General features: G+C 43.9%; 1 protein-coding gene across 1 annotated transcript; it reads left to right on the forward strand.

Moving 5' to 3' along the window:
* The first annotated feature begins 2,114 nt into the window (after positions 1-2,114).
* On the forward strand, positions 2,115-9,709 carry LOC117866928 (uncharacterized). Its single transcript, XM_034751227.2, has 2 exons — positions 2,115-2,192; positions 7,297-9,709. Exons 1-2 carry the CDS (start codon positions 2,131-2,133, stop codon positions 9,473-9,475), a joined length of 2,241 nt encoding a protein of 746 aa, XP_034607118.1. The 5' UTR covers positions 2,115-2,130; the 3' UTR covers positions 9,476-9,709.
* Positions 9,710-13,599: the final 3,890 nt, after the last annotated feature.

The raw sequence follows: 13,599 nt of genomic DNA on the forward strand, positions 1-13,599 counted from the left end.
ATTCAATGTGCTCCCTGCTTAAGTGATTCAGTGAACTTGTTAGCCTAGTTTGAACTAAAAAAATCTATCCAAGTAGACTTTTTTATCCATCCAACAACAGCATGGGCCCCATACATATCGCAGACCGGTCTACAATGGGCCTAGCAGCATTTTTCCTTGGGCCGGCTTTGTGTAGATGAGGCCATCGTCAGATTTGCAAAGTGCCCATACAGCCGCAGAAGGTTCATCCGCAGCAGTTCAGCAGCACGAACAGCAGCTAGGCACGAACATCCAAGTCTTCGCCCATGAACATCAATATGTTGGGACCGTAGATCCCGAATATGTTATAGAGAGAAGGGGAACGAAAAAAACAAACCAAGTGAACAAAATGAACCAAATGAACGACTGGCTAAGAATTCCCTTCTCCAAGTTTAGGGCTCTATTTATAGATAGGAGAAGATGTCTGTTTATATTAATTCCATTAGGGTCAATTAGTACAGATAGATTCAGATTTCAGGATGTTACAACTCAGTCCCTAACCCTCAGAAACAAGCCCTGCACCCTATTTCGAGCCTCTGGGGGTTCCAGCCTTAGGTCACCTAAGTTGCACCCCCAACAGTAGCCCTTCAACTGTTCAGTCTTGACCAGCACAACAAGACCTAATAGTTGCTAATGTTAAAAGAGATCGGCAACTCATACTCTAGATGTATGCCTTTGGGTGCCTTGAATGATGAGCTTTAAATCGGTAGAAAACTTCACTCTTGAGCCTCGATCAGTAGGCCTTGCTTTGATAGCCGATGTAGTCGTGATTGAAGGTAGTTGTAACATCTTCAAGCTTTCTCTTACGAGCACCGAACAAAGGATGGACTGTTCAACCCTAGCCCTTGTTGGCCGGTGTTCATGAGAGAAGCTTCGTCTGTAGTGGAAGTAGTCGAAGTAGTAGATGTAGTAGTGGTGGCTGAGGCTGAATCGTACGTGAAGTTAGTGATGACTTCGAAGCTGACAGCGCTCCCCTCTAGGCAATGTAGGGATGTCAAGGTAGATGATGATGCCGAGGGTAACGGTGATACCGAGGGTGAGCCCCTCGTACCCATGTCAAGGGTGAACCTCTAGAGCCGACGTAGCCGAAGACGTGAAGTCGAGGATGACATCGAGGTTGATCCCTCGAGCTGATGTGCTAGACGACACGAAGTCGCGGATGATGCTGAAGTTGAGCCCCTTGGGACGATTACCATAAAAAAAATCGAAGTTGGTATGCAGGATTGTTAGCACCACCAGTGTCATCTTATCACCTTCGATGGTGACATCACCTTTGCCTGAGATCCCAGCGTTGATTTGTGCTCTCCGGAATGTACATATCGCGCTCTGCGGAAGACGCAGTCGTCCTCGTTCCGCCGAAGGATCTGCAGCTAGCTGAGGAGATGCAGCGACTGAGAAACTTGACATGGAAGCCTTCGAGCGGAGGCAGAGAAAGTTCCGATGGCTGAATCGTCGTCGTCACGACCGATATTTCACCCGCGCAACATCCGTGACAAGGATCTACTCCTTGTAGCCGTCGATGGGCCCCGAACGGATCTCCTGGAGCAGCTGGCAGAACGGCAGAACCCAACGGGCAGCTGAAGGTGATCGCCCGGCCCTCGTCGGGTTCTGCAGTTTGGGGAAGGCAGCCTTGGTCGCCCAAGTGTTTTTTTTTTCCGACAAGCAAAATTGTATTATACATTCAAAGTTTTTCATCAAGTTGATACAAATTCCTTAAAGTGCATTTCCCGCCTCTGCATTATCAGAATACACACGGAAACGGAAGGTTCCCGAAGCACGCCGACAAGCGACAAGGCGGAGGTGTTCAAGAACGTGCTCAGGAAACTTACCGCGGACGCCAGCTCTTTCCAAAGGAATGATAGAATCTGACGTCCGCCAGCTTTGCCCATTTATCTTGTCCCGGCCTTTACCAAAAAACAGCATGTAGATTCGGCTCTCTGTTCAAGCAAGCATCTTACAGATATATATGAACATTGCTCTCTACCGAAGCAAGATCCCGTTGGCGCATAAAGTGTATCAAACTTGTCCATCACCACTCATAACAATCATTATAAATATATTACTGCAGCAAGGCAACAGTACGTGTTATGCTTGCGTGTACCAAATATTAAAATGAGGCCCATTATAACTACTGGTGCCGAACCTGGCAGGGGCGATCTGATGAAAGGACAAAGGTAACTAGATGTCATTTCTTGCTTTCATTTTGTTTATTATATTCAGATTATCCAAAGTCAATATAGTTGTCATGTTCCATTTTAGTATACGTTTACAATCATACGCACAGTTCTTCTTTCGTATAATAGAGTGTGCGAAGAACTACCCAGTTTTGTTTTGCCAACCGCTCCCTCTCTCCATAAATATAAGAATTTACAACAAAAAATTCTTAAACATTACTAGCATTTACTAGATTAATCGTGAGATGAAAAAGGGCCTCTAACCTAGTGGTTAGAGGCTTAGAGCACCTGAGTAGCACCAAGCAGGTTCGAGTTCGGCTATCTATGGAAGCGAATTAAATTGATCTGAAATAAAAAAATAAAAAAGTCAGGAGCTTCTTCTACTAACTTCGGTAAAAAAGATTAATCGTGAAACCAACTATCATAATATATAATTATTTCTATTTAATATAATTTATTTTATAGATATTATTGGTCAAAGTAGTACGTTAAAGACCGTGTCAATGTCTAAAATGCTTATATTGGTGGGAGGAAGTATAATTTTTTTTGGCGTCTTCCCCACATGATGTGTGCATATGTGTCACTAGTAGAGAACCCGGTATTAGTCCCAGATGGTAGGGTGCAAATCTTCCCAAAAACGATTCGGGATAAAGCAATCGAGACAAAAGGGGGTCTTTTGTCCTGGATCCCTCAATCAGGAATAAAGATCCCCTTTTATCCTGGTTGGTAATACCAACCGGGATAAAGCGGTTGCCATGTCAGGGGCAGCCCCTCGCCCCCTTTCATCCTGAATGATTTTGCAAAAAAGATTGCAAAAAAAAATCTTGGGAGGGCCCCCACACGCGCAAGTCATAAGTCATAAGTCACAAGTCAGGCAATTTTTCACGCGAAATATGCGCATGCGCAGTTCATGGGATTCGAACCCACAACCTCAAGCCTCGCGTAGCTTCCTTGTCATCCCACCTACACAGCACATCTGACTATATAGGAGATGCAATCCTTTTGTATTAACTCGTGGGGATCCTTTTATCCCGGTTGGAAACACCAATCGGGATTAAAGATCCATTTTTTATCCTGGTTGGAAACACCAATCAGGATAAAAAGGGTCCCCCAAAGATGGCTGAATAAGGGATAAAAACTCTCGAACCCTTTTATCCCGGTTCGTATTACCAACTCGATTAAAAGGGTTTGAGGGCTTTTATCCATTTTCCATCCACCCGTGGGGTACACTTTTATCCCGGTCCAACGGAAAGATCCCCTTTTATACCGGTTGGTGTCGTGGGCTTTAGTCCCGGGTGGTAATACGTCCCAGTTGGTCTTACCACCTGGGACTAAAGGGTCCCCTACGGGTGGTTGATTTTTTCACCAGGAATAAAAGGTCCCCACGAGTGGCTGCTTTTTGACCTGGGATGAAAGGAGCCTTTAGTTCTGGTTGCAAATACCAACCAGGAGTAAAGAGTGGCGTACCCCCTTTTCTCCCGGACCTACTTTAAATTGGGACAAAGGGGGAGGATCGAAAGTTAATTTTCTACTAGCGTGGGTGTGAATGTAATATTTTTGAACAATTTGGTCTGCCACCACTATGCACCTTTTTCACAACCACAATTGCAAGGTTTCCTGATCGCGGCGAAATCAACTATTCACAATCGCTTGTAGGCATTTTACCCCTGAATTCCAGTTTCCTTCCTTTTATCTTTCATTGGTGTGGGCTTTAGCCCATTAATGATGTGTGTCCCCCAATGGTCTCTTTCTCCTTCTATTTTCTCCCTACTCTCTTCTCTCTAGCTTGTGAGATCCCATTTCTCTCTCTTTCTTCTTCGCATGAAATCCAACACGGCCACCGAAGGAGGTGGAGCGCTAGTTCATCAGCATCTTCACGAGTGGCATTTTGGAAGCTCTCCATGAGGCAGAGCTCGATGCGTGCATCGTCACCAAAGGACCACTGAAGGGAGATATATCTCGCACTTCCCTCGATTGATGCATCGCTAGGAAGGTCGACATTTGTGTATTCCTTTCTTTTCCTCCTCTCCTTGGTCCCTATTTGGCCTATATACTGAGGAGATTACCACTAGGATTCGGCCTCCACGCTGATGAGTCTAGCCTCTATGCATGGATATTGCAGCCGGAATAAGGTTGTTACCACCGAAGGAGACTAGTAGCCCCGTCCATAGAGGTGAGGGCGAGATTGATGGCGGTGTGGCTGAGGGTAGGAGTCATGGAGAAGTGGTTCGTTTTTTGAAGCCAGATGATGGACGTCGTCTTGAGAAAAGGACAACTTTGGATTAAAGTAGGGCCAAAATAATACATGGCAACTATAGGTTGGTCGACGGCAACAACAATAGGTCCAGGACGAGGAGCACAAGCATTGTACCTCCCTCCTCCCCCCCTCTGGTTGATAATTGTGCAGTATAATCACCAGATCGTGTGGGGAACCGGTTTTCTTCTTAATACAAAGATACACAATTCCCCGTGTGTTTTCTTTTTTGAGGCGAACAGCAGGAGAGGCCCCTACTGGTATTTTCTATTATAAAAGGAGAATTATATACAGTTTTACAAGGCCTTAGTCCCAAAGAGGAAAAGGAATTACAAAACCAGGCTTCCAACTCTATTTTCATGGAGGGCTTGGTTCTACCTCCCTAGGGATAGAGGCACGCCATCAAAAATGACTTCATTGCTATGATTCCAAATGGCCCACGAGGCCACCAGGAGGATTTTCTTGAAAATTTTCAAGTTGAAGTCTCTTCTAGCCTCAGTAATCATATCCATGCTCATCAGGCCCAAGTCCCATCCGATGTGTAGAAAACGCCAGCACCACTGCCTGAAGGTGCATGTGAAGAACAGGTGTACCAAGGTTTCTTCAGAGTTGCTGTTCTTGAAAAAAGAAGATCTCCAATGCGTAGCACACTTACACACAAGATCCCGTTCTTTCTCCTTTTGCAAAAGTATACGGGACCTCGTCCAGTGCGTGACCTTGAATAACACCTTACACATATATATATATATATAACATAGAGTGCTGACTCACACCAAGCTCTGAACCTTGGATTTTTGGTCCACTCCATGTAGCCAAAAATCAAACGTCTGAACGATATTATAGATGGGCATAAACAAAATTTAATGTTAATGATTTTCCAAAGGTACTTGGCACAATTGTAATTAAAATATAATTAATGAAAATAATTTGAATTATCTCATCCAGATGAGAGAAGCAACATTTCTCGCTTCTTCGCCAACTTCTTTTAATCATGAAATCTAGTTAATACCAAATACCAATGGAAACAGACAATCAATGATTTGTAATCACCTCCACATGAAACAAACACGGTGAAACACGTTATAATCAACTAAAGATTTATACATTGACCGAAGCATGTGAAGATCCCATTCTTTGTTATATAGTTAGTCACATTTGTTTTTATTATTTTTGTCATGTCTGTTGCACGATGAACTTACTTATATCTTCTCTTACTATTACTATTTGGAGGGTCCTTTTGAGGCCTACAGGTGAAGCCACCTAAAATTCTAAAACTCTAGATGGACACTCTATAAAATGAGAGAAATATTAGAAATTCTCAAGAAAGCAAAACATCTAGCATCAGTCCGCTGACTCAAATCATCATATCCATTAGATCTATCATGTTTTAAAAAAACTTACCCACCTATACCATTATGAAAATAGCCCAAACTAACTCTCCTAAATCTATATCTACATTACCCATCTTTGCCATTATATAAAATAAACTAAAGTTACCCCTAATCTTCATATAAATTACCCCACTTATATCATTATAAAAAATAATTTAAAATACGCCCCTTAATTTGCAACTAGATATCCTACCACTAATACTTAAAAAATAACTTAAAGTAACCCTTAAATTTGCATCTATATTATCCACATTTGCTATTATTAAAAATAACATAAGGTGACCCTAAATTTGTATCCAAATCACCTTTATTAAAAATATACCACCAGTATACACCAATATATCATTATACATTGTCTATTTCTTACACTATTTCTATATGATATAATACTTAAGGTATGTACGCATGATGTGTGTCACCATTTATAAAGATACAGAGCAAATAATGAGAATATATATTTCTATGTTAAAATTATAGCTCAAACTTAGGAACATTAAACAAATTCAAGTGCATAACTATGATGCGAAGTGAAAAGTCAAAGATTTAAATGTGGATGAAGACATTATAGAGTAAACTAACTAAAATCTATCACAACTAGATGAAGATAATAAGTGTATATGTATATAAGTATTGTGTTTGAATATTTAACAAATGAGAGCTAACTCAAGCTAATAGTTTTGTAGGAAAGTGGCCTTATTATTTTTGTCTCATTGGACACTCCACAGACAAGACACGCTAGAAAAAAATCCTAGAAATTCTCACAAAAATCAAAAATAACAAACATCAATTTGTAAACTCTAATAACCATAGTCTATTTTATTTTCTAAAAAGTTACTACCACTATCACTATGAAAATATTTTAAGGTAAAACCCTAAACCTATATCTCAATTACAGAGCTCTACCATTATAAAAAATAATCTTCATCCAATTTTCCATGCATATCATTAGAAACTATAACTTAAAATGTCATTCTAAATTTTTATCTAAGTTACCCACATATACTTTTATCTAAGTAAACGTCTAGATCTTAATCTATTTATCCTCATGTTCATCGATAGAAATATCCAAAAGTAAACTAAGTTAAGGTATATACGCATGATGTGTGTCACCATGTAGACCATTTATACATGTATGAGAGTAAGTGATGAAAAATATTGATTTTTATGCTAAATACAATGTATAGAGGTGCAATACAAAATGAAAAAGTGCGAATGTAGATGAAAAAGTGTATAGAGTAATTAATAATTAAAAATCAATCACAACTAGACAAACATAATAAGTACACATCTATATGAGTATTATGTTGAAGTATTAAAAAAAATGAGAGAACAGTAGGTAAATTTTTTTGATTAATTATTAGCTAGGAGTCTTTCTAAATAATTTTTAAATACAATATCTTTTAAAAATATTAGTGTGGATGGACTAGTTAGGTATTAACGGTGAACTGCATACATTCAGCTTGGCGCCTGCTGTCGAAGAGCTGTGGCAAACGTGGGAGATCCACAGCATGATCCTCGTCGGCCTGTTCCTGCAAGTCTTCCTCTTCCTCTTTTCGGGCAAACGGATGCGTAGCAACAAGACCCTGGGGCACATTGTTTTGTGGCTTGCCTACTTATCAGCCGACTCAGTGGCCACCTTCGTGCTGGGCCACCTCGCGGTCCGCGCGATCGAGCCGAGCGACCAGGGGCTCATGTCCTTCTGGGCGCCGTTCGCGCTCGTCCACCTGGGCGGGCAGGAGACCATGACGGCCTTCTCCATGCAGGACAACGAGCTGTGGAAGCGGCACCTACTGAACCTGGTCATCCAGGCAGCAGTCGCCGGCTACGTCGTGGGCAAGGCCTCTTGGCCGGACCGCCGGCTCAAGATGGCGTTGGTTCTCGTGTTCGTCTCTGGGTTCTGCAAGTACGCGTTGCGTACTATGTACCTCTACCTTGCGAGACCAAATTTTCTGAAGAGCAAATTTGCATGGAAGCTATACGGGCAAGGCAAAACTTCTTATGAGGACAACAGGGAAAGAGCCATAAATGACATGGAGGGAGTTCTTTATGGGTCGTTGTGCAAAGGCAGTACAGAGCGTCCACTGTTCAGGGAGTCCTTCAGTCTCACAACTGACATCATGGCAGGGGATGCTCCCCTCAATACAGTGCGGAGCATCACCTTAGCAGAGACTGGGAAGCTACCAGGCATGCTCGACAAGTTCCTGTCTCGTGATGACCACCACAACGCCTACGAGTACGTGGGAACACTTCTGGCACAGTGCTACTCGCGACTCTACACCAAAGGTTTTGTTCGAGAGCAGTTGGCGGGTTTCACACTGTGTCAGCGCAAGGAGGGACCCACTACATCATTTGGATCTTTAAAATCTTTGCGTACCCGGACTATAATCTTTCAAATCTACTTTTCGGGCAGCCTCTTCCCCTATGTCGCAATGCCGATAGCCCTGGTGCTCTTCGCGACCGCCGAAAAGGGGGACCCACTACTCCATAGTAGCAGAGGCAGAGTTGATATCATGGTGTCCTACCTACTGCTTGTGGGAGCAATAGTACTAGATGTGTCATCTGTTGTCAGCTTCTTTTTCTCCCGCTTCAGTTCCAAATGCTGCTCCAAGAAGAAACTGTGGTCCCAAAAGCTCAACCAATACAACATGATCAATAGTGCAGAGGTATCCAACAAGTTTGTTAGATATATATGGGAAAAGTGTGGCTACGAACGTGATGCAGACCTCAGTATGCCCATCAAGAAGTTCATCCTCGACACTTTGTTAGTCTCGGGAACAAGAAAAGAATGGAACATTGCCAGCACCCGTGGCCAGCTAGCGCTTCATCACCGCAAGGCGACGACAAGCACACTAAGAGCACTTGAGGAGAGCGTCAGAACCGGTGTTGATTTCCCAAGAAGCGTGCTCATATGGCACATTGCAACAGACATCTGCTTTCGTTACTCCGGCGACAAGGACGCCGCCACCACTTATTCTGCTGATGGATTATTGAAGAAGCATTGCTATAAGCAGATGAGCAAAGAGCTATCAAACTACATCATGTACCTTGTCTTCAAGTGCGGTGTGATGCTTACTACCTACTCCCATGTTGTACATGACGAAACCCTATATGAAATTGCAAAAAAGCTATCAACGTATCGAGGAAATTGTGTTAATCCAGGTGATCTCAAGGATGCTGTCATCACGAAGGTTCTTCTTTCTGAAGAAATCAAGATGGAGCGTGAAGAATCAAAGGAACAAGTTGAAATAAGCAAGGTCGAGCATGAAGGAGAATCCAACGAGGAGGACGAACGAGATGAAATTGTCCAGTTAGAGCATGAAGAATCGGCCAACGATGACAATAACGACGCAGCTGCCGAGGATCACATGAAGAAACTCTGTCAGAGTGCTGAAGCTCTATATTCTTCTCCAGTGCTGCCCCGTGCACGTGAGGTGGCCCAGGAGCTGATTAGCATCAAGGATGAAGCTGAGCGCTGGGACCTCATTGCCGCGGTGTGGGCGGAGATGCTTTACTACACCGCGCCACGTTGCGGGGCTGCTTTCCACGCCGAGCATCTAGCCAAGGGTGGTGAGTTCGTCACTCATGTTTTCGTTCTCATGTATTTGCTTGGTCCTTTCCTGCCACCCCCTGGTGCTTGACCTCCTGCACCTACTACTACATGCGCCTTTTCCAGCAATTATTTCATCATCGTGTACTCTTATGATTGTATCTTACTTCGATCCGAACCAAGAAACTAGCTTTTGAGTGTGTGTGGGCGCTCGCGCACGCGTGCAGCTGCCTTTTACCAACATATATGTAATAAGTTTCCAAATTCCATCTGCTCCAGTAGGACGATGGAATATATAAACACCGAATGGAACTTTTTTCATGAATTTCATGGAACGCAAGTTTCATATGTATCTCGTTGAACTGTAGTGATTGAACTTTGAGCTTTACTGAGCATGTGGTTGAATGAGATGATCCTTAAGCTGCTGAGCATATGAGCTGATCCACTAGTAGAGAACTGACTTTCGATCCACCCCTTTTATCCCGGTTTAAAAGTGGCCCGGGACAAAAGGGGGTGCGCCGGGGTGCGGGAATTTGGAGGGGAGCATTAGTCCCGGTTGGTAATTGCAACCGGGACTAAAGGCCCCCCTTTAGTCCCGGTTGCAACGGCTAGCGGGGGGGCGTCGGTGGCGGGACCCTTTTATCCCGGTTGGAGGATCCAACCGGGATAAAAGGGACACCCTTTTATCCCGGTTGGAGGCACCAACCGGGATAAAAGGGTTAGTCCCGGTTGGTGCCTCCAACCGGGATAAAAGGGTGTCCCTTTTATCCCGGTTGGATCCTCCAACCGGGACTAACTTTCCAACCGGGACAAAAGGTGTTTCCTTTTGTCTCGGTTGGAGTTTTTAACCGGGATTAAAACTCATCCCCCACTATATCCCGAGACAGAGACTTTCTTCTTCCTCCAGCCCGAGCAGTCCAGCACATTGATAGAGAGCTGAGCTTCACCTACTCTCCGGTGGTGCCCAAGCAAGGGAGGTGCTGCCCGAAGTTTTTTCCCTCATTTTCGTGGGAATTTGACTCAGCCAACAAGTGCTGCGAAGGTTTGCTACTTCATCCTCGTGTTATGCTTTGATTTATGCTTTGGAGATGGAAAGATTATTTGCTACAATGTGATGATGAAGTAGAAAAATGGAGAGGTATTTTGAGCTAGAATGTGAGGGAGATTGATGTGTCATATATAGTATGCATTATTTCAGTGGTTTAAAAATGATGCTACCTTGTCTAGACGGTTTATCTTATCAAATTCAATATGGTTTTTTAAATCCATATACTTGTTAAACTTGCATACCGTGTTCATTTCTGCGACGATATTCTCCGCCGAGTAGCAACGTATGTCAAGAAGGAGGTTCGATTCTACGAGAAAGAGTGGATACGGACATCGTGACCGTGTCCCCTTTTCCGTAGCATCTAACCTCTTTCATGACGAAGTGCGGTGCCGCCTAGCTGAGGACATCCTCGCGAAATGAACACGGTCTTCAAGTTCAACAACTTCTGTAGTGGTAAGGAAAGAATTTTTGTACATAGATGACTTCTGCTACTTGTTGAACTTGCATACCGTGTTCATCTCGCCGAGGATGTTCTCCGCCGAGCAGCAACGTATGTCAAGAAGGAGGTTCGATTCTACGAGAAAGAGTGGATACGGACATCGTGACCGTGTCCCCTTTTCCGTAGCATCTAACCTCTTTAATGACGAAGTGCGGTGCCGCCCAGTTGAGGACATCCTCGCGAGATGATCACGGTCTTCAAGTTGAACAACTTATGTAGTGTTTGGGACTTTAATTTAAATATGTGTATTTGGATCTTCATGTTGTTGTATTGTACCATGTTGTTTGGATCTTTAATCGATTTTCACGCGTAATCCATTGTCAAGTGTAATCCATTTTCGTGCGTAATACGATGCAGATGGACCGGCATTGGATGTATAATGCAGACAGGCGGAGCAAGGTGTTTATTGATGGCTTGCATTATTTTCTCGAAGTGGCAAAAGCGAACAAGCCAGAGAATGGGTTCGTATGTTGTCCATGCTTCCAATGCAATAATAGGAAGGAGTATTCAAAGGATTCCTGGGGGACTATTCACAGCCACTTGTTTAAATACGGTTTCATGCCTAACTATTTGGTTTGGACCAAGCACGGTGAACTAGGGGTTGTAATGGAAGATGGCGAGGAGGAGGAGGAAGATGACACCATTCCGGACTGGGTTGCAGGCCAAGCTTTTGCAGGTACTACAATGGGCGAGGCTGATGAAGATGAGTTTGCAGAAAATGACCCTACTGATGACCTTGGTCAGGTGATACGAGATGCATACAGAGATTGCGAAACTGAGAATGAAGCAGCAAAGTTGCAGCGCATGATAGATGATCACCAAAAATTGTTGTACCCAGGTTGCCAGCAGGGCCATAAAAAACTAGGTACGACACTAGAATTTGTGCAATGGAAGGCAAAAAATGGTGTGTCCGATAAGGCATTTCAGGGGATGTTGAGAATTGTCAAGAAGATTCTCCCCGAGAATAATGAATTACCGTCCACAACATATGAAGCTAAACAGATTATTTGCCCTCTCGGATTGGATGTTCAGAAGATACACGCATGCCCTAATGACTGTATCCTCTATCGTGGTGATGAATACGAGGAATTGGATGCTTGTCCCATCTGCGAAGCCCTGCGGTATAAGATCAGGCGAGATGATCCTGGTGATGTCGAGGGGCAGTCTCCCAAGAAGAGAGTTCCCGCGAAGGTGATGTGGTATTTCCCTATAATACCACGCTTGAAGCGCTTGTTCAGGAACAAGGCGAATGCTAAGTTGATGCGATGGCACAAAGAAGACCGTAAGGAAGATGAGATGCTGAGACACCCCGCAGATGGGGCACAGTGGAGATCAATTGATAGAACATTCCCAGACTTTGAAAGTGAAGCAAGGAACATAAGGTTTGGTTTAAGCACTGATGGATTCAATCCATTCGGTGAGTTGAGTAGTGGTCATAGTACTTGGCCTGTGACCCTTTGTATGTTCAACCTTCCTCCTTGGCTGTGCATGAAGCGGAAGTTCATTATGATGCCGGCGCTTATCCAAGGCCCAAAACAACCCGGCAACGACATTGACGTGTACCTAAGGCCGTTGGTTGATGACCTTTTAAAGCTCTGGAAGGAAGAAGGTGTACGTGTGTGGGATGAGGATAGACAAGAGATCTTTAATCTACGAGCACTGTTGTTCGTAACCATCAACGATTGGCCTGCATTGAGTAACCTTTCAGGACAGACAAATAAGGGATATCGGGCATGCACCCACTGTTTAGATGACACAGATAGCATGTACTTGAAGCACTGTAAGAAGGTCGTCTATATGGGTCATCGTTGATTTCTCCCTGCTCACCACCAGCTGAGAAAGAGCGGGATGCATTTCAAAGGGACGCCAGACCATCGTAAAAAACCTGCACACCGTAATGGAAAGCGTGTGTTCGAGATGATGAAGGATGTACATGTAGTCTTTGGAAAGGGACTTGGTAGCCAACCTGTTCCGAACGATGATAACGGACATGCACCCATGTGGAAGAAAAAGTCAATATTTTGGGAGCTACCTTATTGGGAAATCCTAGAGGTTCGCAACGCAATAGACGTGATGCACCTGACGAAGAATCTTTGCGTGAACGTGCTAGGCTTCATGGGTGTTTATGGAACCTCAAAAGATACATTGGAAGCACGACAGGACCTGAAAGCCATGGGGCAACGAGATGACCTACATCCGGAAAAGAGAGATAATGGACAGCACTACTTACGTCCTGCCAGTTACACTCTCAGCAAGGAGGAGAAGGATAGCATGTTTGAATGCTTGAATAGTATGAAGGTCCCGTCTGGGTACTCCTCGAATATAAAGGGAATAATAAATATGAAACAAAAGAAGTTTACAAATCTCAAGGCTCATGACTGCCACATGTTGATGACCCAGTTGCTTCCGGTTGCACTGAGGGGTGTTCTACCAGAAAATGTCCGGTTGCCACTCGTAAAGCTATGCGCGTTTCTCAATGCGATTTCGCAGAAGGCAATCGATCCATCCAAGCTATCAAAGCTACAGAACGATGTGGTGCAATGTCTTGTCAGTTTTGAGTTGTTATTTCCACCATCCTTCTTCAATATTATGACGCACTTACTGGTTCACCTAGTAAAAGAGATTGGTATTCTCGGACCTGTATACCTGCACAATATGTGGCCTTTCG

This window comes from Setaria viridis, chromosome 8 (genome assembly GCF_005286985.2).
Source record: "Setaria viridis chromosome 8, Setaria_viridis_v4.0, whole genome shotgun sequence".
NCBI classification, from domain to species: domain Eukaryota; kingdom Viridiplantae; phylum Streptophyta; class Magnoliopsida; order Poales; family Poaceae; genus Setaria; species Setaria viridis.